Consider the following 27246-nt stretch of genomic DNA (forward strand, 5'->3'; position numbering starts at 1 on the left):
CTCCCCTCAGTCTCCAATGCTCCAGCATTTTGTGTCTAATATCTCCTTACAGCTAACACCCCCTAATCCTGGCAGCATCCCAGGTAAAGGTAGACACAAAATGCTGGAGTAACTCAGCGTGTCAGGCAGCATCTCTGGAGAGGAGTGGGTGACGTTTCGGGTCGAGACCCTTCCTCAGCCCGTCCCTTCTCTCCAGAGATGCTGCCTGACCCGCTGAGTTACTCCAGCATTTTGTGTCTACCTTCGATTTAAACCAGCATCTGCAGTTTTTTTTCCTGAGCATTGCAGGTAACCTTGTCCCCACCCTCTCCAAAGCCCCCACATCCTTCCTGCAATGGGGCGACCAGAACTTCATGGAATGCACCAAATGCAGCCTGACCCAAGTCAATAGACAATAGACAATAGGTACAGGAGGAGGCCATTCGGCCCTTCGAGCCAGCACCACCATTCAATGTGATCATGGCTGATCATTCTCAATCAGTACCCCGTTCCTGCCTTCTCCCCATACCCCCTGACTCCGCTATCCTTAAGAGCTCTATCTAGCTCTCTCTTGAATGCATTCAGAGAATTGGCCTCCACTGCCTTCTGAGGCAGAAAACTCCACAGATTTACAACTCTCTGACTGATTTTTTTTTTCTTCATCTCCGTTCTAAATGGCCTACCCCTTATTCTTAAACTGTGGCCCCTTGTTCTGGACTCCCACAACATTGGGAACATGTCCTATAAATCTGCAACGTGTCTTCCTGACTCTTATATTTAATATCCTGACCAATGAAGGCAAACATACCAGACACCTTCTTTTTCACTCAATTCACTCGTGCTGCCACTTTCAGGGACTTGGACCACAATGTTCATTAGTGCTGATAGAGGACTTGCCATTTAGAAAAGCACGAAAATAGGTGCAGGAGTTGGCCATTCGGCCCTTCGAGCCAGCACCGGCATTCAATATGATCGTGTCTGATCATATTGTAAGAAAATAACTGCAGGTGCTGGTACAAATCGAAGGTATTTATTCACAAAATGCTGGAGTAACTCAGCAGGTCAGGCAGCATCTCAGGAGAGAAGGAATGGGCGACGTTTCGGGTCTCGATCTGAGATGCTGCCTGACCTGCTGAGTTACTCCAGCATTTTGTGAATAAATACCTTCGTGGCTGATCATATTGATCATGTAACTCTATACTTCCCCTTACATTTGACCTTCCAAAGTGCAACACCACATGGTGGCACGGTGGTGCAGCGGTAGAGTTGCTGCCTCACAGCGCCAGAGACCTGGGTTGGATCTGACTACGGGCGCTGTCTGTACGGAGTTTGTACGTTCTCCCCGTGACCTGCGTAGGTTTTCTCCGAGATCTCCGGTTTCCTCCCACACTCCAAAGACGTGCAGGTTTGTAGGCTAATCAGTAAAACTGTAAATTGTCCCTAGTATGTGTAGGATAGTGTTAGTATATGGAGTGATCGCTGTGTCGGTGTGGACTTGGTGGGCCGAAGGGCCTGTTCCTGCGTTGTATCTCAAAACTACACTAAACTAAACTGGAGTCTGGGGAAGGGTCTCGACCCTTCGAAATGTCACCCATTCCTTCTCTCCAGAGATGCTGTCTGACCCGCTGAGTTACTCCGGCTTTTTGTGTCTGTCTTTGGTGTAAAAGCAGCAACTGCAGCTCGTCCCTCCCTGCACAGCTCACGCTTGCTCGGATTGAACTCCATCTGCCGTTTCTCAGCCCTTTTCTGCCGCTGACCTATTTCGTAAAGAAAACATGTACAACCTACACGCACTAACATCAATCTCTTCCTTACAGAATACCACCGGGATACTGTGCAAACAATCTCAGTCTCTTACCTGGAAATGGCAGAAATGGTTTCAAATGTGGGACAAGTGTACAGCAGCTTGTCATCAAACTCATTCAACCAGCGGTTTTCTGAAATGGAGCACAGACATCCTCTAATTCGCCAGACATAAAAACCGATAAACATACAAATGGAGCAGTCCTTCAAGAGACAGATTGTGGCATAGTGGTGCTGGGCTTTGCAGGAGAGGATAGAGTGGATGTGGAGAGGATGTTTCCACTAGTGGGAGAGTCTAGGATACAGAGGGCACAGCCTCAGAATTAAAGAACATTCCTTCAGGAAGGAGATGAGGAGGAATTTCTTTAGTCAGAGGGTGGTGAATCTGTGGGATTCTTTGCCACAGAAGGCTGTGGAGGCCAAGTCAGTGGATATTTTTAAGGCAGAGATAGATAGATTCTTGATTAGTGCAGGTGTCAGGGGTAATGGGGAGAAGGCAGGAGAATGGGGTTAGGAGGGAGAGATAGATCAGCCATGATTGAATGGCGGAGTAGACTTGATGGGCCGAATGGCTTAATTCTGCACCTAGAACTTATGAAATAACTAATCTGTCGGCTCTTAGTGTAAAGGATCTATCTGGGGCTAGACCAGACAATGATATGCAAAACTATCCAAGACAATCCAAACACGGCACGGTGGCACAGCGGTAGAGTTGCTGCCTCACAGCGCCAGGGACCCGGGTTCGATCCTGACTACGGGCGCCGTCTGTACGGCGTTTGTACGTTCTCCCCGTGACCTGCGTGAGTGTTCTCCGAGATCTTCGGTTTCCTCCCACACTCAAAGACGTGCAGGTTTGTAGGTTAATTGGCTTGGTATAAATGTAAACGTAAAATCTGTGTGTAGGGTGGTGTTAATGTGCAGGGGTCGCTGGTCGGTGCGGACTCAGTGGGCCAAAGTGCCTGTTTCCATGCTGTATCTCTAAACGTATATGACATTTGGACAGGTACATGGATAGTGAATGCTCAGAGGATTATGGGCCAAACACAGGCCGGTGGGACGTGCTTCATTGACCTTCATTGACCGGTGGGACGTGCTTCATTGACCTTTGTGATCATTTGCGAGCTCTCTGAATTCGTGTGTCTGTCCTCCTGATCATTTTCAACAGCAACAGCCTTTGGTCTTTCTCCAATTAAACTAAGCCATGTTTTTTTCCCCGTCCATCCTGCCAAACTGGATGATCACACATTATACTCCGGCCAATTTCTGCCCACTCTTTTTGTATTCTCTGCACAAACATGCATTCCTATCTATCTCCGTGTTGCCAGCAAGCTTGGCTGCTGTACGCCTGGTGTCTCAACATTATGATTTGGAACATTCTCCAAGTCCCAGATTCTCACAGGAAAAATGATCTTTCCAACATGCACAAATTATTGCATAGAGTACACGCAAGTTCCTTGTAGCTTTAAGCAGAGAGGGGGAGAGTTTAAAGGAGATTTGCAGTGCATGTTTTGTTTTACACAGCAGGTGGTGGGTGCCTGGAACACGCTGCCAGGGGTGGTGGGGGAGACATAATATACAATAGTGGTGTTTAAGAGGCTTTTAGAGAGGCGCATGGATCTGCAGGGAATGGAGGGATATGCATCACATGCAGGCAGAGGAGATTAATTTAACCTGGCATCATGTTCGCATGGACATTGTGGGCCGAAGGGCCTGTTCCTGTGCCGTGCTGTTTGATAGAAACAAAATGCTGGAGCAACTCAGCGGGTCAGGCAGCATCTCTGGGGGGAAGGAATGGGTGACGTCTCGGGTCAAGACCCTTCTTCAGTCTGATGAAGAGTCTCGACCCGAAACGTCACCCATTCCTACTCTCCACAGATGCTGCCTGTCCCGTTGAATTACTCCAACATTTTGTGTCTACCCTCGATTTAAACCAGCATCTGCAGTTCTTTCCTACACAAGACTGAGATTAGTAGCCTTGGAGTTGGGAGAAAAAAAATGTATCAAACATTAATGCTCCCTGGCTCCTACAGCGTGCACTTGGAATACTGATGACGACAAGCCTGGCCTTTCTTGGAATTTTGCAATCTCCTTCTACTGTGATTCTACAGTAGCCTGTACAAACCCGATACGCTGCTGCAAGTAAGAACTTCATTGTTCCCTTTCGGTACATCTGACAATTAAACAATCTTGTCTCAGAGTTCCACATTAGGTGGACTGACATTTAAAAAATCTGTATCCGTGTAAAGAAAATATTATGATAATGTTACACTGGGTGAAATAATAGCGTGTTAAAAACAGAAAATGTTGGAAACACTCAGAGGGTCAGGCAGCAGAGATAATTGTTCAGGTGAAAGACACTTCACTACAGCTCTGGCCTGCCTGCTGAGTGCTTCATGCATTTTCTGCTTTCACTTTAGATTCCCAGCCTCTGCAACTTGTTTGATTTTCAACTGTTTTGGTTGTGGAACATAGAACAGTACAGCCAGAAACAGCCCCATCGACCCACAATGTCTGTGCCGAACATGATACCAAGACCATCCACCCATGATCTGCATATCCATGTGTCTATCTAAAGGTCTCTTAAATGCCACTGTGGTATCTGCCTCCACCACCACCCCTGGCAGTGCGTTCCAGGCCCCCACCACCCTCTACCTAAAGAAACACACCACACATCTCCTTTAAACTTTGCCCCTCTCACCTTAAATCTATGCCGTCTACTCTTTGAAATTTGACAGCCAGGGAAAAGGTTCTGAAGAAAAGTCTGAAGAAGGATCTCGACCTGAAACGTCACCCATTCCTTCTCTCCAGGGATGCTGCCTGACCCGCTGAGTTACTCCAGCATCTTGTGTCTACCTCCAAAAGGTTCTGTCTACTCTATCTATGCCTCTCATATTTTTTAATCAACTAATGTACAATCGGTTATAGATTATCTCGTGACTTACCGGGAAGCATAAAATCATCAGGTCCTTGTGCTGGAAAAGACAACATAATTGGATTTAGATAACATCTTTGCAGTTCGCTGATGGTGCCAAGAGCAAATTGGGTAAGTGTGAAAATTGCAGTGAAAAGTCTGAAGTCAGACTGAAGAAGGGTCTCGACCCATTCCCTCTCTCCAGAGATGCTGCCTGTCCCGCTGAGTTACTCCAGCATTTTGTGTCTATCCGGTGTAAACTAGTATCTGCAGTTCCTTCCTGCACAATTTGGTCACCTGTTGTGTTCCTCCAGTTTATGGGACCCCGTGTCCAATTATTTTCTCCCTAAATGAAGGTGTCCTGAACTCAAACTAAACCTGCATTGAGTGCGGCCAGATGACTGACTTATGAGTGGATCCTCCAAGGCCGCATATCCATTGGAGTCCAGTAGAACATAGCACAGTACAGCACAGGAATGGGCACTTTGGCCCACATCTCTGCTGAGCACCACGTTGTGTCAAACTGATCTCCTCTGCCTGCTCAACACCCATATCTCTCCATTCTCTGCCCATCCACGTGCCCATCTAAAAGCCTCGTAAATGCCACTATCTTATCCGCCCCCACCACCACCCCTGGCAGCGCACCCACCACCCTCTGCGTTAAAACAACCCTCTCCTTTAAATATTGCCTCTCACCTGAAACCTATGCCCCCTGGTTCTTCATGTTTCCACACTGTGAGAAAGGTTCTGACTGTCTACTCTATCTGTGCCACAGAGGCTAGAGTTACGGAGGGACTTGTCACCAGATGATGTCTCCTGAATCAATTAACTTTAAATTTATCCCATGGGAAATAAAGGTGGGAATTCTCTTTCCACTTCCAAGTTCCAACTTCTCCTTGTAGCTAATCAACCTCCAATCCTGAACCAGTTCACAATCACAAATCAAACTGTAATTCAACAGTGTTGGAAAGCAGAACTGCAGATGCTGGTTTAAATCGAAGGTAGACACAAGATGCTGGAGTAACTCAGCGGGTCAGGAAGCATCTCTGGAGAGAAGGAATGGGTGACGTTTCGGGTCGAGCTAGTGATTTAACTATCTCCTTTCCATTTAAAGTTTAGTTAAACTGCTGTTGCCCTGGCCGCTTACAGTCATGGTCACACAGCATGGAAACAGGCCCTTCGGCCCAACTTGCCCACGCCGACTAACATGCCCCATCTACACTAGTCCCACCTGCCCGTGTTCGGCCCATATTCCTTTAAACTTATCCTATCTAAATGTTACCTGTCTAAATGTTTCTTAAACTACCTCCTACACCCACTACCCTTTGTGTAAAAAAAGTTGCCCTTCAGGTTCCTATTAAATCTTTCTCCCCTCACCTTAAACCCATGTCCTCTCGTTCTCGACTCCCCCACTCTGGGCACAAGACTCTGTGCATTTACCTGATCTATTCCTCTTACGATTTTGTGCACCTCTATAAGATTGTTTCTCAACCTCCTGCGATCCAAGGAATAAAGTCCTAGACTTTATTCCTTGGAGTGCTTCCTCCAGCACATTTAGAAACATAGAAAATATGTGCAGGAGTAGGCCATTCAATATGATCATGGCTGAACATCCAAAATCTTCCTCAGTGCAGTCTTGATGCTGGTGACTACTCTCTCTGAAGTGCTAGAGACTGGAGCACCACGTCAAACCAAGCTTCTGCTGTACCTGAAGGCACTCCATGGACACCAGCAACGAGGAGCAAAAGACTCAGCACCCTCATTGTTCCTGTAGCTGAACGCAGGAGGAGGAGGACTCACAGCAGCATTTATATCCAGGCAAAACGTTTCCAACAGCTGACCTTTTAAACATTCATCGCTGTGTGTATCAGTGCTTCAAAATCCCATTAAGTGCAGGTGCTGTGGGAAAGTCAACATCCCAATCTTTGAGAAATTGCTTATAGGAAAATAGAACTACACGTGTTTTATTTTTGAGAGAACAGGAATACATTTTGCTCAGAACATAAACCCGTCTTCGATTATTCATTTAAAAGAGTTTCCAGTCCAGTATTGATGTGTTCACCTGATGTCTTTCCCTTTGCCTCACTAGGCTCTTAACAAGTTCAGAGAGATGGCCCTTCTCTGTTATTGTGTCTTGGGTACAGTATCCCAGACACTTCTGCCAGCACCTTATCTTGTTCACCAGCACACCAAGGTCCTTCTGTTCCATTGAACCTCCCACCATTGACTCCATCTTCGTGAAGCTTTGGAAAAGCAGCCAACATAATCATAGACTTGTCCCACACTTATAGGGCATAAGGCGCAGAAGCTTGACACCACCAGACTCAGGAACAGCTTCTTCCCCTCTGTTATCAGGCTTATGTCCTGTCGCCTTCCATGAGCTGGGGTACTGTCCGATTCACCTCTACCCCATTGTGAACATTGGACTTTGTCTGTGGAACTGATGCGCTACAATGCTGAGAACTAGATTCTGCACTCTGTATCTTCCCCTTTGCTCCACCTATTGTACTTGACTTTGAACCGTAAGAATATAACTGCAGATGCTGGTACAAATCGAAAGTATTTATGTCACAAAATGCTGGACTAACTCAGCAGGTCAGGCAGCATCTCAGGAGAGAAGGAATGGGTGATGTTTCGGGTCGAGACCCTTTTTCAGACTCACTGAACTGGTTATATTATGTATATTATTTGATCTGTTTAGATAGCCTGAAAAACAAAGCTTTTCACTGTACCTCACTCAGTGCACCTGACATTAATAAGCCTAATATAATGTGAATTCTTTGCCTGCCCATCAAAAAAGCATGACTTCACTTTTTTTTTTTTTTTCCAAGCTCCCGATCAACCCTTTAATATCTTCCTGTTCCTACAATTTCCTACATCATGGCCCCTGCATTTAAATCTGGATCACTGATATATATATATATTAAAATACATTTTTCATTTTAGTTTTAGTGATACAGCGTGGAAACAGGCCCGTGGCCCCAGAGTCCATGCCGACCAGTGATCACCCGTACATTAGCTCTAGCCTACACACAATGGATAATTTACACAACACAATTAACCTACAAACCTGTACGTCTGGAATGTGGGAAGAAACCAGAGGAAAAACCACATGGTCACAGTGACAACGTACAAACTCCAGACAGACAGCACTCCTAGTCAGGATCGAACTCGGGTCTCTGGCGCTGTAAGGCAGCAACTCTGCCGCTGTGCCACGGTGGAGGACAAAACTCAGCCACATGGAAGCTCATCGCTTCCACTGTAAACCTCTGATCACTTCCCATTGATTATTTGCCTTTACTTTCAGCAACTTTTCATAGGAATAAAGATATTGATATTTAGGATTCCTGAGATTCAGGAGCCCTGGGGTGAGAAGAGATTCATTCACATGTGTTTGACTTTGAGTGGGACATGTTCTGCCAAGTTCCATTCTTTCTCCTCCTCATTGAAGTCTCTTTTAAGTGAGGCAGGTGCAGCTGAATAAATGTGCAATCAAGGTCCCAGGGTGTAACTCAAGCCAATGGGCATCAAGGTTGGAGTCTTATCTCATTCATAGGGGGCATTGTAACACAGTGGTAGAGTTGCTGCCTTACAGCGCTTTCAGCGCCGGAGACCCGGGTTCGATCCCGACTGCGGGCGCTGTCTGTATGGAGATTGTACGTTCTTCCCATGACCTGCATGGGTTTTCTCCGAGATCTTCAGTTTTCTCCCACATTCCAAAGACGTACAGGTTTGTAGGTTAATTGGCTTGGTGTATATGTAAAATGTCCCTTGTGTGTCTGTAGGATAGCGTTAATGTGCAGGGATCGCTGGTGGGTGCAGACTCGGTGTACCGAAGGCCCTGTTTCCGTGCTGTATCTCTAAACCTAAAGTAAGATAGTTGTTGGTTATTATCAATTAGCAACAGCACATCGCTGAAGATGTCATTCAGTAAGACCCACCGCGTTCCTCCAGCACTTTGTTTTTTGCTCATAATGCCAGCATCTGCAATGTTGTGGGTCTGTCACTTAAAATGTTATCCGTTTGAACAGAAGGCAAATCATTTTTTAAAGATAGCAGAGTCAAGGGATATGGGGAGAAGGCAGAAACAGGGTACTGATAGTGGATGATCAGCCATGATCACAGCGAATGGCGGTGCTGGCTCAAAGGGCCGAATGGCCTCCTCCTGCATCTGTTGTCTATAATAAAAACACACACCTTCTCGTTTACATTTGCTTAATTTATAAAACACACTTTCCAGTCAATTTGCATTGGAATATCACACAATGGCTTCATAATACAGACACTAATGAATACAAACCACACAAAATCAAAATCACAATGGCATATTGAGGTGTGCAGGTATGGGCGCAGGGCAGACATAATACAGGCAATAAAGGTTTCCACCATTGTCACAGATTAAATGTAGTCATTTTGCTGCAGCTAATATTTGGCTAAAAAACAATGCTTAAATGTTTATAAAAATGATCAGGATTTAAAATAAAAACCCTGCATTTAAGATGTAGTGAAGTGCATTCACTTAGCCACAGAATCCTAAGTTATATAAATAAAGAATGTACTTACTGGGGTCATATTGGGGCAATGTACAAACAGAAGCGTGGAGAGGATGAATACAAGACGCAGTGTAACATACAGGGGGCGATGGGCGGTACGGTGGCGAGATTAGACCACGGGTGGAAGGATATAATCACATGTATATTTGAGCTGGTCATATAGGGGGAAAGAAAAAGATCTGCAAATCATGCAGACAACATCGAAGAACACAGAAGATAATGCACAGATTTGGAGGGCAATGCATTGTGTTTATCACCAAAGGCCACTGGCAGGAATGTGTTTCGAGGCAGGAATACGTTGAATAACTCTATACAGCGCGAGCACAGAGGCAGTTGAGTAACAGCACATGATTATGGGTGTTCTGCTGTCGAAACACACAAGATATTATTTTGTTTCTATTATTTTTGACGCTGATGGCAAGGAACTAAACAGAGAGCAATGCACAAGCTCCAAGACGTACAGATTAATTTAATCAAAATCAGCTTAATTTTCTTGCGTCTGAATGTTTAACTGGGTGACATTTGTAAATACTTCATTCCAGCTGCAACATGGGGAGCAGAGCTGATAATCAGGTGCCTCTCTTGGAAAGCTGTGAGGCAAGTATTGTGCCTCAATATGGAAACATAGCCACACACTGTGCCACAAGAACTCGCAGTTATATCAAACATGTGATGTGGAAAAAGAAATTCTCAGTGCCGAACAGAAAAAACTCTGACATGCTCAGCTATCGGGATATCCCCCTTGTGTCCCGCCAGCTCTCTTCATCCTGTTAATTGACTTCCACCTCTTTGCTAGCAGTGTTTTCCCGTGGATACTGAATGAAAAGACGGCTCAATTTACTAGCTATGGGTAACCTGAGGAACGACTAATTGAACGAGGAAGCGCTGATGTCTTTGGGACGGAGATCTGACAATGTAATACTGCCTTTGATAAACTGGGGCAAATAAGGCTGTAGATCAAAATAGTAGCTTCAAGCATCGTTATTTCCGCCATTTGTTTGTGACATAATTTAAAGAAGTGCCGCCTGTTTCACCTAATACCAAATTGGATCCTACTTTTTAAAGATAGCTCCCATTTTGTTTCTGTGGGCAAACATGAACAGTGATATTTTGATCCACACGACAATTTGGCAAAATATCTTATTCAAGTACAGCAATGTAAAATACAGTCCATTAATAGCATAATCAAACTGCCATGATTGGTAGGCCACTTGGGAATATATTTCTGATATTCAGAGAATTTTTATTTTGTTTTTTTTGTCTATTTTTGATTTAAACCAATTCCGTAGTAAATCTACTTGCATGATTGCAACAAATCCATAGTCCTTTGAGAGGGTGCTTCAGAGATATGTCCCTTTGTGTCCTTCTGCAAGACGTGGAGGCCAGCATCCACTGATGTTCTCATTCGCACGCTAATTTACTGTCAAAACTGGACAACCCGATTGCAAAGGCCTGCAGTGCACACATAGGGTAATTGTAGTCCAGTGTAAAGACATCTTCTGCCACTCGTCCAAACTGCATCACAATGTAATCAGCTGGGGGATGGGAAAGATTATTAGTCTTTGGAAGGTCTTCACGAAAATTCAGATTACAATTCCACACGCACCAGTGGGTTAATTTTAAACAACAAACTTAAGCAAGAATGTAGCAAAGTGCTGGAGCCGGCAGCACAGGTCACGAATAGACACAGAATGCTGGAGTAACCATGCGGGACAGGCAGCATCTCTGGTTGGGAGGGGGATGCTTCAGGTCGGGACCCTTCTTCACATTGATTGTCATAGGGGAAGGGAAAAAGCTGGAAGAGGGTTAGGGTGGGACAAAGCCTGGTGAGTGATGGGTGGGTACAGGTGAAGGGATTGATTGGCAGATGGTAGGACAAAGGCCAGAGATGGAAAGGCAAAATATGTGAAGTAGGGAGGCAAGGATAGAGGAGGTGTGAAATGTGAAGCCAGAGGAAGGGATATAGGTGAAATGGGTGCACATCCAGGTGGGGCACAGGGAAGAGAGGGGGGGGGAGGGTGAAAGGGGGGGTCGTGTTTGTAGGTTAGTTATCTAAAATTGGAAAATCCAACCCTCATACCGTTGGATTGTAAGCTATACGAGGTGCTGTTCCTCCAGTTTGTATGTGGCCTCACTCTGGCAATGGAGGAGGCACAGGACAGAAAGCTGAGTGGGAGAATGGGAAGGGGAGTTCAAATGTTTAGCAACTGGGAGATCCAGCGGGCCTTGGCAGACTCAGCAGGAGTATTCAGCAAAATGGTCGCCTAGTTTAGGTGGCCAGTGTATCTTATGTTGACAACAGCATCACCTTCACAGAATGGTTGCAGGAAGGAAGGAGGTTCTTCAGTCCTTACTGGCTCTCAGTAAGAGCCATCCAACTAGTCCCATTTCTCCACTCCCACCATCGCTCTGAAAATCCTTCTATTTCATATTTGAATGTTACAATTGAATCTACTGCAACTCCCCACCCTGACAGCTCATTCCACACCATGCCTGTTTACTATGTAACAGAAACACATTATAAAGTGGGCTACATGTCTTTTCTATAGCTGTGCTGAATCTTGTGTTGTTATGACCTCTGCATGCTTCTCCCACTGACTCTGGCTCATTTCCCTGAACCAGGTCCAGCACTGCTACCTCCCTCAGTAAATGAAAAGCAAAAAAACAACTGATGCTTTAAATCTGAAAAACAAGTGCTGGAAACAATCAGCAAGTAAGAGCTGCTAAGCAGTTAACATTCCAGGCATCTGCTCATCTTCTCTCCATGCTCCCTAGCCTGACGAATCTTTCCAACATTTCCATTTTGACGCCATCTTCCTTGTCGGGCCAGAAACACATCGATCAGTGACAGACTCCAGAAAGGTTTTCCCCCATCTGTGGGATTCTTTGAAGAAGGGTCTCAACCTGAAACGTCAGCCATTCCTTCTCTCCAGAGATGCTGCCTGTCCACCCGCTGAGTTACTCCAGCATCGTGTGTCCAACTGTGGAATTGTTATCCACATCTACATCTGAATTATTTGAGCTTCCCCATTCTTACTCCATGGCTTTTGCCCCTCTGTAATCCTCCCTGTAAGTTTACCCCTCAATATCTTTCCCACGGGTTGGCAGGGTATAGAATAACCAATAGTGCATTTGTTCCTCTTTTTCGTTTCTTACTTCTAAACAGATACATTCTGTGCTTGGAGACAAGGAAATGCAGATGTTAAAATTGGGAGCAAAGCACAGGGTGTTGGAGTAACTCTGTGGGTCAGGCAGCATCTGTGGAGGACACAGATGGGTGCTGTTTCGGGTCGGCAGTATTTTAAGACTGATTGTAGCACAGGGAAGAAAGCTGGAAAAGGGATAGGGAGGGGCAAAGCCTGGAGAGGTGGATATAGGTGAGGAGGGCTTGGATCGGCAGACGGGTGGACAAGGCTGCAGAGGAAAAGGGGACAAAAGGGTGTCAGACAGAAAGAGAAGAGGGAAATGTGAAGCCAGGTGGAGGGATGTAGATGGAAGGGGTGGGGGGAAGAGGGGGCAGGATAGTGGGAGAAACAGATGACTACCAGTGTTGGAGGGGAGGGGATGTAGCTTACAACTCAACAGTATGAATGTAGGCACAAAATGCTGGAGTAACTCAGCGGGTCAGGCAGCATCTCAGGAGAAAAGGAATGGGTGACGTTTCGGGTCGAGATCCTTGTTCAGACCCGCTGAGTTACTCCAGCATTTTGTGTCTACCTTCGATTTAAACCAGCATCTGCAGTTTTTTCCCCTCAACGGTATGAATGGTGAATTCTCCAATTTTAAGTAACAACCGCCTTCCCCCTCCCTTCCACTTGCACCCCCTTGAACCGAGGTCATTGTTATTGCCAGAGCACTGCAGTCCCATGGGATTCATTGCACCTGCTAGTTTCCAGCTGTTTTTTTCATGGGCTTTTCTGTTTACATACTTGTACCACAAACTTATCTGAGACCTTGCACTTTCAGTCCAGAAACATTACATTACTTCTTCTGACGTGTTATCTCTCCCAATCTTTTTTTAACTTTTGTAATCTTTTAAAAGATTCTCCTGCAAAGGCATGCTGATCTCTATGGATAAGGTGAGCCGTAAGGGCCAGTTTCTGTGCTTATGTGACTCTTTGAAGGGATATTCCATATTCAGATCGTTAACGTAAAACCTCTGTCACTTGTAACCCTTTGATAGGATTTTGAGGTTTGGTACTTACGATCATTGTCATGAACAATCTGAAAGTTCTTGACAGATGCCTGTGTAACTCTCCCGTGGAAGTTCAGCACGTACGACTGAGTATCATCGTTCCAAACCGGCACCTTGTTATGCAGCTCTATTAGGTTCTCCATATTCCTGTTCTGCCACATTAACAGTAAACTTTCATGTTCCTGGGGGGGTTTACAAAAGGAGATGCAACACTTACAGCCTCTCTTTGAAGAACAGATTTTAGAAAAGACAAAGCTAAACTTGAAGAGTATTTCTAAGCTTATTATTGTGTTGGTTTTCCTTACAATTAGGTCAAATTTAATGGGAACTAAGTTAAAAGTTAAAATATTTTGTTATTCTATCTCTATTGGGCGTGCTATTTGATCGATATTTTGTTTCAAATGTGGCTGTCAGAACTATTTAAAACTATTGTTTACTTTCGAGATACAGCGCGGAAACAGGCCCTTCGGCCCACCGAGTCCGCGCCGACCAGCGATCCCCACACACTAACACTATCCTACACACACTAGGGATAATTTACAGAAGCCAATTAGCTTACAACCTGTTTGTCTTTGGAATGTGGGTGAAAACCAGAGAAAACCCAGGCAGGTCACGGGGAGAAGGTACAAACTCTGTACAGACAGCACCCGTAGTCAGGATTGTACCCTGGTCTCAGGCACTGTCAGGCAGCAACTCTACCACTTTTCTAGCATTCGGTCAAGGTTCAAGCCCTATGGGTGAAGTTAACTAATACACAGAGCTCATTTGATAAACGTTTAAACAGATTTATTTTTTCTTCCAGCATCTCCGATAACCCAGGTGCCCACAACTCTCCAAACCCACATGTTAGCTTAAAGATAGTGGAGTCAACGGATATGGGGAGAAGGCAGAAACGGGGTACTGATTGTGGATGATCAGTCATGATCATAATGAATGACATTGCTGGCTCGAATGGGCCGAATGGCCCACTCCTACACCTATTGTCTATTGTTATGAACACATGCATCCTGCTAAATTTAAAGGCCTATTAACTATGAAGACCTGTCTCATTTCCTAATGACTTACATTGCGAGGTTTGATGGGGACTCGTTCATGATTCATGCTCATCCCTGGAATGACAACCGTCATTTTCCGTGGGCCTTTAAACCCAAGGACATTGGTCTCCTGGCGAGAAACGCAAGTTATTACAGTAACAAATTATAACAATATTATTTCACATAAATACCTAGGTCATATCACAGGCATTGCACCTATCAAATGCAAGTTCAGCTAACTTCTACCTTCACCCCCAGACTGGTTAGTTAAGAAGTTGCTCAGAGTCCACATTAGGGTAGAATGGGAGGCTTTTGCCACGACTTGCCCCCATTGCAATGGCTCTTGAAAACTCTAAACATCCTAAAATCTTGCACAAATTAATTTTTTTATTTTAAAACCAAACTTTTAATAAAAACCCAAGATTGCATGCCTGGCTTGTGTATTGTGGGTGATTGTGGAGTGCAGTTCATATTTATCAAAAGAAATTCTAAGCAATTACTTGTCCAAGCAGTCAACTATACAAAATCCACAGGATTCTTAAATACATTTAAAATGTACTCATCATCATGACCTGATGAGCCAAAACATTATGACCACCTGCCTAATATGCTGTTGGTCCTCCGTGTGCAGCCCCATACGCAGCAGGGTGCGATGCACTGCGTATTGTGACACATTCCTCCCGTGACCACCATTAACATTCTCCGTGATTTGTGCCACAGTCAACCTTCTGTCGGTTTGGACCAGACGGGATAGCCTTCGTTGCCCTCGCGCATCGATGAGCCTTGGGCGCCCAACACCCTGTCGCCGGTTTGTGGTTTGTCCCTCCTCGGACCACTGTCGGTAGGTACTCACCACTGCTGACCGGGAGCACCCCACAAGCCTTGCCATTTCAGAGATGCTCTGACCCAGTCATCTGGCCATAACAATTTGACCCTTGTCAAAGTCACTCAGGTCTTTACTCCTGCCCATTTCTCCTGCATCCAACACATCAACTTCAAGAACTGACTGTTCACTTGCTGCCTAATATATATATATATCCCACCCCTTGACAGTTGCCATTGTAACAAGATAATCAATGTTATTCACTTCACCTGTCAGTGGTTATAATGTTTAGGCTGATCAGTGTATAGCTCAGTTGTAACAGGCGGGCTGAGTATCTAGAAGGCTTGCCAGATTGTGTACTGGTAAAATACCGTATACTCACGTAACAAATTGCAGCTAATTCTTGCCTGGTATTGGCTTCGTCAAGTAATCCAACTGCTTTAGCAGGATTGACGCCATTATCATAAATTGTAAACTTGGTTCCCATTAAATTTGACCTAATTTTAAAGAAAACCACACACTAATAAGCATCAATCGCAACATATATTCTTTCAATCCCAAATGACTCCAGTACACTCCCACTTACTCAGCAGAACTTCAAAGACCCATTTTATTTGAAGAGTGCGATTTATTTTGATCAATAGTGCGTTGTCCTGTTGTCATTACAGTCTGTAGTGCAGACTAATCCCCAGGCAATAATGGTACACAGAATGCTGGAGTAACTCCGCGGGACAGGCAGCATCTCTGGAGAGAAGGAATGGGTGACGTTTCGGGTCGAGACCCTTCTTCAGGGTAAATGCAGATAATAGTTAAGGTTCTACCACCTGGTGCCGCCAGCAATGGCTGCCTCGCCAACAATGTGTCCCTTCCTTCTTTGTTGTTTTAATAGTATGTGTTCAATGGATGTTTTTAGTGTAGCTTGTTTTATGTGGGGGTGGGGGATGCGATTTTTTTCCATATCGTAACTCCGTCCACACTGTGGCCTAACATCAAGGAGATGGTGGCCTCTGCCAGGGATCGACCTCTGTGTTCCAACCACGGGGGCCTGCGGGCTTTAACATCGTGGAGCTCATGGTCTCTGGTCAGAGATCGACTTCGGGAGCTCCAAGCCGCGGGGGCCCAGACCGCCCCGACGTGGGGGCCTCGACCGCCCCCAAATTATCCATGCCGACCAAGATGCCCCAACCAAGCTGGTCTTTGCCTAGCCCATATCAGTCCAAACCCAAAACGACACCTATCCATTCCCTCCATAGATGGTGCCTGGCCCTTCTTGCACTTTGTCTTTAGCGCAATATCATTCTGTATTTGTACTGGACTATATAAAATATAGTACATACCACCAACTCATCAAAATGCACCTACCTTAATTTCCCTATGTAGCTTTCAGCTTCCCGTGATAAGTCTGTTGCATCAACCGATATTAAATAATTGGATGTTTTGCTTTTTTTTCTTTTTCTTCCAGCTAATAAAAACACCTGTGGGGGAAAAATATATATATTTAGAACTCTGTGCTTATCATGGTCAATCCCTTCACTTTAACCTTCTTCAGTTCCAGGGAAATGATAATTTTCCTCTGTCAAGATTACTGGGTGATTTAATAGCATGGTGGCTCAGTGCTGCAACATGCGGCCTTGCACACTAATGGCACATAGTCTAAGATGTTTCCAACAAAGTCACAATTTGGAAAATCATTGCTTCACATCCTGGGTGGCTGGGAGAACTCACAGGTCAGATGCAGAGTGAAGCTCTCTCCACACTGCCAGATGACAACACGAAGCGTCCGTGCCAGTGCACAAAAACTGGGCCGGAAATACTCATCTACAACTACAGCACATTGCAGCATGGAAACAGGCCCCTCGGCCCCACGGAAACCTGCCCACGCTGAACAAAATGTTTCATCTACACTAGTCCCACCTGCCTGTGTTTGGCCCATAGCCCTCTAAAGTCTAAACCTATTTATCCATGTACCTGTACAAGTATATTTTATATGTTATAGCATGTGCCTCAACTACCTCCTCTGGCAGCTCAAGTCAAGTCAAGTTTATTTGTCACATACACATACACGATGTGCAGTGAAATGAAAGAAATGAAATCAGCTCGTTTCTGATACCCGTTTTGTGTTTGATTTATCCTAATTACTACCTTACCAAACTCATGTAAAGCAATATGCCTGCCTTGTAAAAAATCCAATTCATATTGTGAGCAAGAAAGAATTTGGTTGTTCTATCTGGGACATATGACAATAAAACCCTCTTGACTCTTGTATGCATAGTTTTGCTGGCTTATCCCTTGATATACGTCCCCTTTAACTTGCACCTTAAACTTAGTTCTATTGGCCACACAACTTAACCTTGCACCAAGATGCCATGAAGATAAAGTGTGGACAGGTGACAGCGTAAACTTCTCTCTATGTAAAAACGGAACCAGCCAGTCACAGTGGGACTACTGAAACTTTAATTGAAACATGCTATGAACACTGTTGGAGCTGCTGAATTACTGTCTGTTTGGCTTCCATTTAAGTTTCAGCAAAGGTCACCTCACCTTCTTGCCATCGTCCCGCTCAAGGTGCATGAAGTAGGTTGGATACAGACCACGGTCCACTCCCTTCTTGTCCCGCGTGATCCTGCACTGGATCGTTATTCCCCGGGGGGCAGGTCTTAGTGCAAATTCCTCCAGGTTGTCCACGTCCAAGTTTAAGCCAGATCCAGGAGAAGGGAGGGAGGCAGCAGTAGGTTCCTGCAGACCACGATGGAAGACCTCAATGTTATATACATTAAGCCAGATCCAGGAGAAGGGAGGGAGGCAGCAGTAGCTTCCTGCAGACCACGATGGAAGACCTCAATGTTATATACATTAACTCACCCATGGCTACCTGGTAGTTTATGCCAATATAACAACCATTGCAACAGCCAGGGAAATTGCCTCGTTCTTTGTCTAAAAGTCATAATGTCATAAGGACACATGTGATAGGAATAGAATTAGGCCATTTGGCCCATCAAGTCTACTCTGCCATTCAATCATGGCTGATCTATCTCTCCCTCCTAACCCCATTCTCCTGCCTTCTCCCCATAACCTCTGACACCTGTACCTATCAAGAATCTATCTATCTCTGCCTTAATAGTATATGCTGACTTGGCCTCCACAGCCTTCTGTGGCTAAGAATTCACCACCCTCTGACTAAAGAAATTTCTCCTCATCTCCTTCCTAAAAGAAGCAATTGAATCAACAAAACCTCCATCTGAAGTGGAATGAATCTCTCACCTTGGACTGTTTACTGCTGGCAGATGAGGGCCTGACGTTTTCATAACTCTGATAGCCTGAAGTATTATCATTCTCCCCTTCATCATCTTCTTCGAAGTTCATGCTTCCAGAGATTCCTAAATTTAAAAAAAAGAAACCAACAGTTAAATAGCTAATTGTGTTAAATAAAGGCCTGCTGCACAAAAGAAAATACACTTGATATACCGCGCCCTCCATAATGTTTGGGGACAAAGACCCATCATTTATTTATTTGCCTCTGTACTCCACAATTTGAGATTTGTAATAGAAAAAAATCACATGTGGTTAAAGTGCACATTGTCAGATTTTAATAAAGACCATTTTTATACATTTTGGTTTCACCATGTAGAAATTACAGCAGTGTTTATACAGAGTCCCCCCCCATTTCAGGGCACCACAATGTTTGGGACACAGCAATGTCATGTAAATGAAAGGAGTCATGTTTAGTATTTTGTTGCATATCCTTTGCATGCAATGTATGACTGCTTGAAGTCTGCGATTCATGGACTGATCCACAGAGTTTGGCCTTCATGAGGGATGTAGATAGGTGGGGTAGGAATGTGTCAAATGGACCATAATGTGAGAAACTGTATAAGAAAATAACTGCAGATGCTGGTACAAATCGATTTATTCACAAAATGCTGGAGTAACTCAGCAGGTCAGGCAGCATCTCGGGAGAGAAGGAATGGGTGACGTTTCGGGTCGAGACCCTTCTTCAGAAGGGTCTGAAGAAGGGTCTCGACCCGAAACGTCACCCATTCCTTCTCTCCCGAGATGCTGCCTGACCTGCTGAGTTACTCCAGCATTTTGTGAATAATGTGAGAAACTGTGACGGTCTCTTGTCCTGAAAGGCAAGAAATTGCTGAGCTGCGTGTTGCTGAGGGATCTGGTTTGATATGCAGGTACAACAAGCAATGGAGAAAGTTGTCAGAAGATTGATTGAAAGATACAGCATGGAGACAGGCCCTTCAACCCACCGTGTCCATTCTGACCCATTCATACTAGTTCTGTTATCCCACTTTCTCATCCACTTCCTACACACTAGGGACAATTTACAGAGGCCAATTAGCCTATAAACCCACACATCTTAGGGAAATGGGAGGAAACCGGAGCACCCAGTGGAAAACCCACGGGGTCACAGGGAGAAGGTGCAAACTACACATAAACAGTACCCGAGGTCAGGATCAAACCTGGGTCTCTGGAACTGTGGGCAGCAGCTCTACCAGCTGCACCAGTGATTACCATTTATTATTACGGGAATTGAATGCAAAAATATGTAGGTGAGATCAGATTCATTTAATAGGAACCTGATCCGGAACTGTATTGTTCTATGTAGCACCAAGGAATCTTCCCTACCTCTTTGTTCCATTATTTCTTGGATTTCTGGCTTTGTTGGAGGTTCCAAAAGTGCTTCAACATCATGACTTGCTGACATTGAATCACCAACAGAAAGGGTTTGGAGTCTGCTGCCAACATCGTGCACTTCATTGTTCATTAAGAATCCTGGCCCATCAATATCTGCAAGAGGTGGAAGCAATCTATGTTAGTACAACATAATAATGTTCAACATTGAGGATCACTTGTTCTATAATAATCCTACACCTTCACAGTGCTTAGAGGCTTTTTGAGTGATACGCCATTTAAAACCATCCAGCTTACTTACTTGCACTCCAAAATCAATGAGCACAAAGTAGCCGAGACTTGCTTTTTAGAAAAGTGATCAAGTAACTCAGCAAGCAGTGACACAACTGAATCGCTGTGGAAACAGGGATTTGCAGATGCTGGTGGAGTAACTCAGCAGGTCAGGCACGCTGGAGAACACGGATAGGTGACATTTCAGGTTGACAGGAAGGGTCCCGACCCAAAACATCACCTATTCATGAACTCCAGGGTTGCTGCCTGCTCTGCTGAATTATTCCAGCATTTTGTGTCTTTCCTTGAATAGTTATAGATGGCACCAAGTGACTGTGCCTGTCCATTCATCTCGAGAGATGCTGCCTGACCTGACGAGTTTCTCCAGCACACGGTTCCAAGATCTGCGGTTCTTTGTGTCTGCTTGGCTTTATCCTTCCCTGGCACTCGAGATCCTGATTTATTTTTGCCAGATTCATGCCATTCTATTTAAATTTCACTCACCTGATACCATCTTCAGCTATTCATGCATACCATGTCTTATGCATAACTCATTCCATTAATCTCTCTTCTCATGACCCCTGCAGCCGTATGTTCAATACTACCGCTAGTTCTCAATCTTGTTTTCTGCTCAATTTTCTCCAATATCTGTTTTATTTTCTCTTTCTAACAGCAGATGTCTACCGAGTACAATGATTACATATCGGTTGTGTTGTTGCAGGTATGAATTTAATTGTTCCATTTCAAGACATATGGCAATAAAATTCTCTGGAGTCTTGAGAGATTACAGAGCCATCTTGTATTCCGTGGAAGGACACACAACTATGAAAGATCCAGATTTAAACAAGTCCACGTTTATGGCAAAGAGTCACAGCTTTCAGGGTTTGGAAGCTAACCTGGTTCTCCTTTGTCCCTTTCGATGTCTCTGTCCAATTTGTTACCTCCTCGCAAATGTTTCCTTCTGTCCGGCCGTAGGGATTTTTCAAGAGGATGTCCCACGTCGGGTTTCTTTCTATCTCCTTCCGCTGATTTAAATTAAAGCAAAAAGAAAACATTTGAGAGCACCTGCCAAAAAATTGTTTTCCTTACCTTCTAATACCAATTTAGTTTACAGATACAGCACGGAAACAGGCCCTTCGGCCCACCGAGTCCTAACCGACCAGCGAACCCCACACGCTAACACTATCCTACACACACTTGGGGCAACTTATAAATATACCGTCAATTAACCTACAAACCTGTACGTCTTTCGAATGTGGGAGAAAACCGAAGATCTTGGAGAAAACCCATGCAGGATACCGGGAGAACGTACAAACTCCGTACAGACAGCACCTGTGGTCAGGTTCGAACCCGGGTAACCATGCAAACTATTTCATTCGTTATATTATTTCTTGTGAAAACAAAATTGCTTAAGTACTGTCTTTCACTTATAACTTGATCACTAACAGGAACACCAAGTTTATGCACCTGGCTCCATGTGCTCCTTCAACAGACAGCATCCTATTGGGATGCATCACAGCTCGGATTAGCAACTGCTCTGCCCAACAGCTCAAGAAATTGCAAGTAGATGTGGACGCAGCCCAGTCCATCGTGCAAACCAGTCTGGCCCTGTGAATTCCATCCTCACTTCCTGGGAAAATAGCCAGCATAATTAAGGACCATTCACACCCCAAGCATTCTCTCTTCTCCCCTCTCCTGTCAGGCAGAAGCTTGAAAGTATGCACCAGCAGAGTCAAGAACACCTTCTTTCTTCCCTGCTGTTTTTAGACTCTTCATCGGACCTGCCATATGCTATGGACGTACTCCCAATCTCAAAATTTGCAACCCTTGCACTTTTTGTTCCCTGCACTTTCTCTGTAGCTGTGACACTATATTCTGCAACCTATTTTCCTTTCACTTTTTAAACGATCTGTTATACTAGTGCAGGGGCCTCCAAACTTTTCAGCATGAGCCACATTATATATTTGGCACATTTCTGCAGGGCATAGGAAAAAATAACGTTTTATAAATTTAATGAACTCAAAAAAGTTTAGACTAGGTTACGTTAGATTAGATTAGGATAGGTTAAATTAGGTTAGGTTAGATTAGGTTAGTTTACATTCGGTTTATATGGCAACAAATAAATAACATCCAATTTTTAAAAAGAGCTTGAAATATTGGAATATATATATACCGTAGGTATACAATTATTTATAAAACAGAAAAAATACAATGACCACCACTGGGAGAGAGAGAGAGAGAGAGAGGGGGTAGGGGGTAGAGAGTCGGGGTAGAGGGAGCAGCGGGAGCACGGGGAGGGGTTCAGAGGCTGAAGGAGTGCCGCCACTTGCGAGAGCTGCTCCCTCCCTCTCTTCCCTAGCCAGCGAGATCTGCGCCACTCCTCCACTCTCTTCTCCAGCCCCGTCTCCCTCTAACGCAGCGAAATAAGAACAAACACAAGTGTAGTTGTTGTCAGAAGCCCCGCATCCCCGGGGTGAGCGGCGGCGAGGAGGGAAGTTTCACTTGTGTTTGTTCTTATTTCGCTGTGCTAGAGGGAGACGGGGCCGGGGAAGAGAGTGGAGGAGCGGCACAGATCTCACTGGCTCTGGGAGAGAGGGAGAGAGCTGCTCTCTCTACCCTGACTCTCCCCCCCCCCCCTCCCCCCATTCTCTCTCTCCCCCCGGGGGTGATTGGTGGTGGCGGCGAGGAGGGAAGTTTCCTTGGGTTTGTTGTTTGCAAGGGGGCGCTGCAATCTCTCGCCTTGTCCCGGCTCTGGGTTGGTGGTGATCCGCTCTCCGGCGAGCCTTCACTGACAGCTTCTACCTCCAGTCCCCACCGCCTAAGAGCTTGCTGCGGGCCGGATAAAATCTCATGGCGGGCCGGATGTGGCCCGCAGGCCATAGTTTGGAGATCCCTGCCAGTGTGTCGCATGATTGTACTGCTATAGAGAATGATTTGACTGAATAGCACACAAAACTGTTTTTCACTATATTAGTAGACATGATAATAATAATCCAACCTTATGCCACCTTAAACTGATGAAAACATTATGGCTTATCCACAGCAAACCTCTCTCAGCTAAAAAAAATGGCACACTCTATTCCAGTATTAGTTTATAGCATTTAACACATTTGAGCAAAATAACTCCATAGAGTATTGGGTAGTTTCCTTCCCCCCCCCGAACAATCAATCGCAAGAAGGGTCCCGCCCCGGAACATCACCCATCAATGTTCTCCACAGATGCTGCCTGACCGCCGAGTTACTTTGTGTCTTTTACTAAACACCATTTAAACATAACATCATCTGGAAAAGGCAAACAATTGCTGAATGCTAACACAAAGCACGCGAGGCCTGAAATATGGGGAATTGTGCTACTGAGAAACAGGTACGTCAACAAAACCTTCATCTCATTATGATTATCCAGCCAGGCACAAAAGAGGAATCAGATGAACAAATGTCAAGGATATTAAGAAATATTCAATGAATACGCCAGATTCCCAGCTGGCGAGGCATTGTCAGTGCATCCAGCCAGTCGTGCCACATAGAAAGCTGGACTCCCAATAGAGGCTGCACTCTAATCCACACTGGGATAAATAAAATGCTCGCGTGGGTGACAATCACCAACGCGACCCAGTGGGAGATCTACCCTAATCAATGGGTTGCTATTCATTTTATGGTTACAGACTCAAGCAATATTCAAGCATGTGTCTAATTTTGCCTTTGAGTTCACTTATGATTTTGAAACTTTCCAATAACAAGTGTGGAAAATCCAGTGTGCCACATCCACCCCTACAATAACTAAGGTGGCACAGTGGGTAGAGCTGCTACCTCACGGTGCTAGAGATCGGGTTTGATTCTGACCTCAGGTGTCGTCTGTGTAGAGTTTGCACGTTCTCCCTGTGACCGTGTGGGTTTCCTCCGGGTGCCCTGGTTTCCTCCCACATCCCAAAGACATGCGGGTTTATAGGTTAATTGGCCTCTGAGTTGTTCCTAGTGTGTAGGGAGTGGATGAGAAAGTGAGATAACATCCATTTGTCCAGCAAAGGTGAACATACACACTTGCCTTACAAATGAACTCCTTTGAGTTCAAAAGCATTAATTTTTCATCGTTTTAATGATATTGTTAAATTGGATAATACTATGTTACACAGCACAAACAGCTTCTTATCCATGCCAGGATGGATCTTTAAGAAAGTGATTATGTGAAGTATACGTTACTAACCATCCAGTATCCTATGGGTGGTGATGCTGTTCGGGGACTCTACTAATGGGGATTGCTCCTCACATCGCTTTGGCTTCAACCTCCTTGGCTTGGCTTCATGGTTGGGCTGAACCATGAGAAGGTCCTGGCGTTTCTTCCTCTGCTTTTGTTCCAGCAATGCACGCTAGAGGAAAAAAAAGTGGATTCGTTTTAGAAATGTGCTTACTAAGTATAAGAAAGGGAAGTTCAAGAACTAACATTAATAACATTCTCGCAAACAGAAACTTGATTACAACTCAAGAGACAAGAGTCTTTGAAGAATTCGTCTTTCATAGAATTATCCCCCCAAAATTGCAAAAAGCAGACCATCCCTTCCAAGGAGTTTATTATATCTATTCTTCACTTGAACGTCCTCCTAACCATCCTCATCAGTCTTTGCTTAAAAACATCTATCATCATTTGCCTCAGTAACAGGTCGTGCGCTCCACCTTCCCGGTTCTACTGAATTCCCCACTTAATTTCTTCATAACTACTTTAGAATTATGTGGCATTTGTATCCATATCCATACGATGATAAGACATAGATGAATTAGGTCATTCAGTCCATCGAGTCTGCTCCACTATTCAATCATGGCTGATCTATTTTCCCTCAATCCCATTCTTTGCTTTCTCCCCACGACCTTTGACACCCATAGTAATCAAGAACCTATTAATCTCTGCTTTAAAAATACCTGATGACTTGACCTCCACCACCATCTGTGGCAACGAATTCTACAGATTAACCACTTTCTGGCTTGAGAAATTCCTCCTCATCCCATTCTAAATGTACGTACTTTTATTCTGAGGCTGGGCCCTCTGATCCTAGACTCTCCCATTACTGGAAATATCCTCTCCACATCCACTCTACCTAGGAGCACGATCAAGACATTTCTCAAATCCATCTGTGTAAACCTTTAATACTTTCAAAGATCTTTGTTGGATAACAATTAGCCTATTTGATCTTTCCCTTGAAGTAACTGCACACAGTTGTGACAGCAACTTAAACGATAAACCGTATCTTTGTTAGCAGGACAAGTCAAGATATTCATGATTACTCAGCAAGTTCATGCAGCAACTAACAGTTATTTAGATTGGTTCCATCCATTTTGCTCAGCCAGAGCATCAACAGGAGCAAACGTGATAGGTTGAGAAAATAATCACAGGTGCTCTTCCTCTTCAACACCATGCCTGTTCAAAAAGCTTATGTAACCCAGGTCAGGAACTAGAATGTTCTACCGAACAACACCAAGTTCATTAAACACAAAGACTGTGGTAGCCTGAAACAAGAGTCACCTCCTGCTTCTCAGAACAATTAGCCTCAATATTTTTTTTGTTTTACTCATATTTGGTATCATGTGGAAATTTGTATTCACCTTTATTTTTAAACGACATCTGCTTTCTTTCAATTTTTACCTGGTAGCAATCTTAAAAACATAAGCAATAAAACAAATTGCACAGTTGCACGCGGTCAATTAAAAGGAACCGAAAGCCTTTTCATAATACAGCTACAGCAATAAATGGCTGTGAAAAGTGGCCAAATCTGTCAGTATTGATTGAACAGAAGATTAATCAGGTTGCAAACATTAATTTAGTCTTTAACAATATTTTACCTGTTTCTCCAACTTCTGCTGTCGGAGGTTAATATTTTCATCTTCAAAGACACTGGGGAAAAAAAAAAGCAGAATTAATTACTGATGCATTGACATTTTGAACAGAAATATTGAGTCATAGAGCCATAAAGCAAGGAAAACGGCTCTTCAGACAACCAATGATTCCACAGTCTTTGGACGGATAAGCCAGAGCACAGGAGGGAGGTTGATAGACTGATTAAATGATACCTGAACAACAATCTTGCTCTTACATTAGAAAGACCAAACGGTTGATTCTTGACTTCAGGAAGAGAAAGTCAAAGATCCATGAACCTACTTCTCCCACTGGCCTGGCCAATAGTAGTAGTCTTTTAAATGTCGTAATTGTACCCAGCTCAACCTCTTCCCCTGGCAGCTCATTCCACATATGCGCCACCCTCTGTGTGAAGCGTTGCCCTCAAGACTCTTAAATCGTCCCCCTTTCACCATAATACTATGCCTTGTAGTTTTAAACCCCCTTACCCTGGGAAAAAGACTAGTTATTCACCTCATCCACACCTTAATTATTAAATTATGGTGTTCACTTAATCAATGTGCAATAGAATCTCAACAGTACCTGTTTGGTTATCAATTTGATAACTCAAAAGAATTCACATCACTTTTTATACAACAGAATGTAAGGTTTTCCACAAGGCAGATTTCTGCCTCAGCTATTCCTGACGGGGATAAAGTTGGGAAAGAGGAAAGCAATCCAAACCATTCTCATCGTAATAGCCTCTCAGTCAAAATGGAGTTGAGAAGGGGAGGGGAAGCTGATGATGGGGAAGAGGCAGAAATAGACAGAGCAAAAACTTCACCAGTCACAGTCAACCAATGCATTTCATTCAACAAATTGTTTTGCACTTCAGTGTTAAAAATAGCTAAGATTGGTTACATGCATTCACAGCCCCCAAAATGTGTACAACTTTTGTTTAATGGAACCAAACAAGTCCTGGCAGTGTCTAGTGGAGAATCAGAGAGGCAGCAGAGTATATAAACTGGCATAAGCTAGCAAGAAAGCAGTGTGGAAGAATTTGAGGAACCACAGCTCTGATTTCAATAATGAGGAATATCATGAAGCTATACAGACGTAGTCAAGAATAGCTTAGAAAGATTCTGTTCAAAAGGTTTCCATAAACACACTCCAGCAAGAGGTAGATTCATAAATACACGAATGTGTGGGAGGAAGA

At 44.4% G+C, this 27246-nt stretch overlaps 1 protein-coding gene across 2 annotated transcripts in view; it reads right to left on the bottom strand.

Annotated features, from left to right (window-relative positions):
• The window catches only part of LOC144603498 (tubby-related protein 3-like), a 37155-nt gene that overhangs the window by 5460 nt on the left and 4449 nt on the right, over positions 1-27246 (bottom strand). Inside the window, exons 2-13 of one of the 2 annotated variants that reach the window (XM_078416759.1) lie at positions 26039-26090; positions 24411-24573; positions 21106-21234; positions 19934-20095; positions 18560-18675; positions 17840-18034; positions 16661-16773; positions 15681-15795; positions 14507-14605; positions 13452-13623; positions 4725-4754; positions 1838-1916 (exon numbers count right to left, since the gene is read on the bottom strand). In XM_078416759.1, coding sequence (XP_078272885.1) covers positions 1838-1916; positions 4725-4754; positions 13452-13623; positions 14507-14605; positions 15681-15795; positions 16661-16773; positions 17840-18034; positions 18560-18675; positions 19934-20095; positions 21106-21234; positions 24411-24573; positions 26039-26090 — 1425 coding nt within the window. Of the gene's footprint in view, positions 1-1837; positions 1917-4724; positions 4755-8898; positions 10782-13451; positions 13624-14506; positions 14606-15680; positions 15796-16660; positions 16774-17839; positions 18035-18559; positions 18676-19933; positions 20096-21105; positions 21235-24410; positions 24574-26038; positions 26091-27246 lie in introns of those variants that run through there. The other variant, XM_078416760.1, reaches the window with a different exon arrangement.

The sequence above is a fragment of the Rhinoraja longicauda genome, chromosome 20 (genome assembly GCF_053455715.1).
Source record: "Rhinoraja longicauda isolate Sanriku21f chromosome 20, sRhiLon1.1, whole genome shotgun sequence".
Classification (NCBI taxonomy): domain Eukaryota; kingdom Metazoa; phylum Chordata; class Chondrichthyes; order Rajiformes; family Arhynchobatidae; genus Rhinoraja; species Rhinoraja longicauda.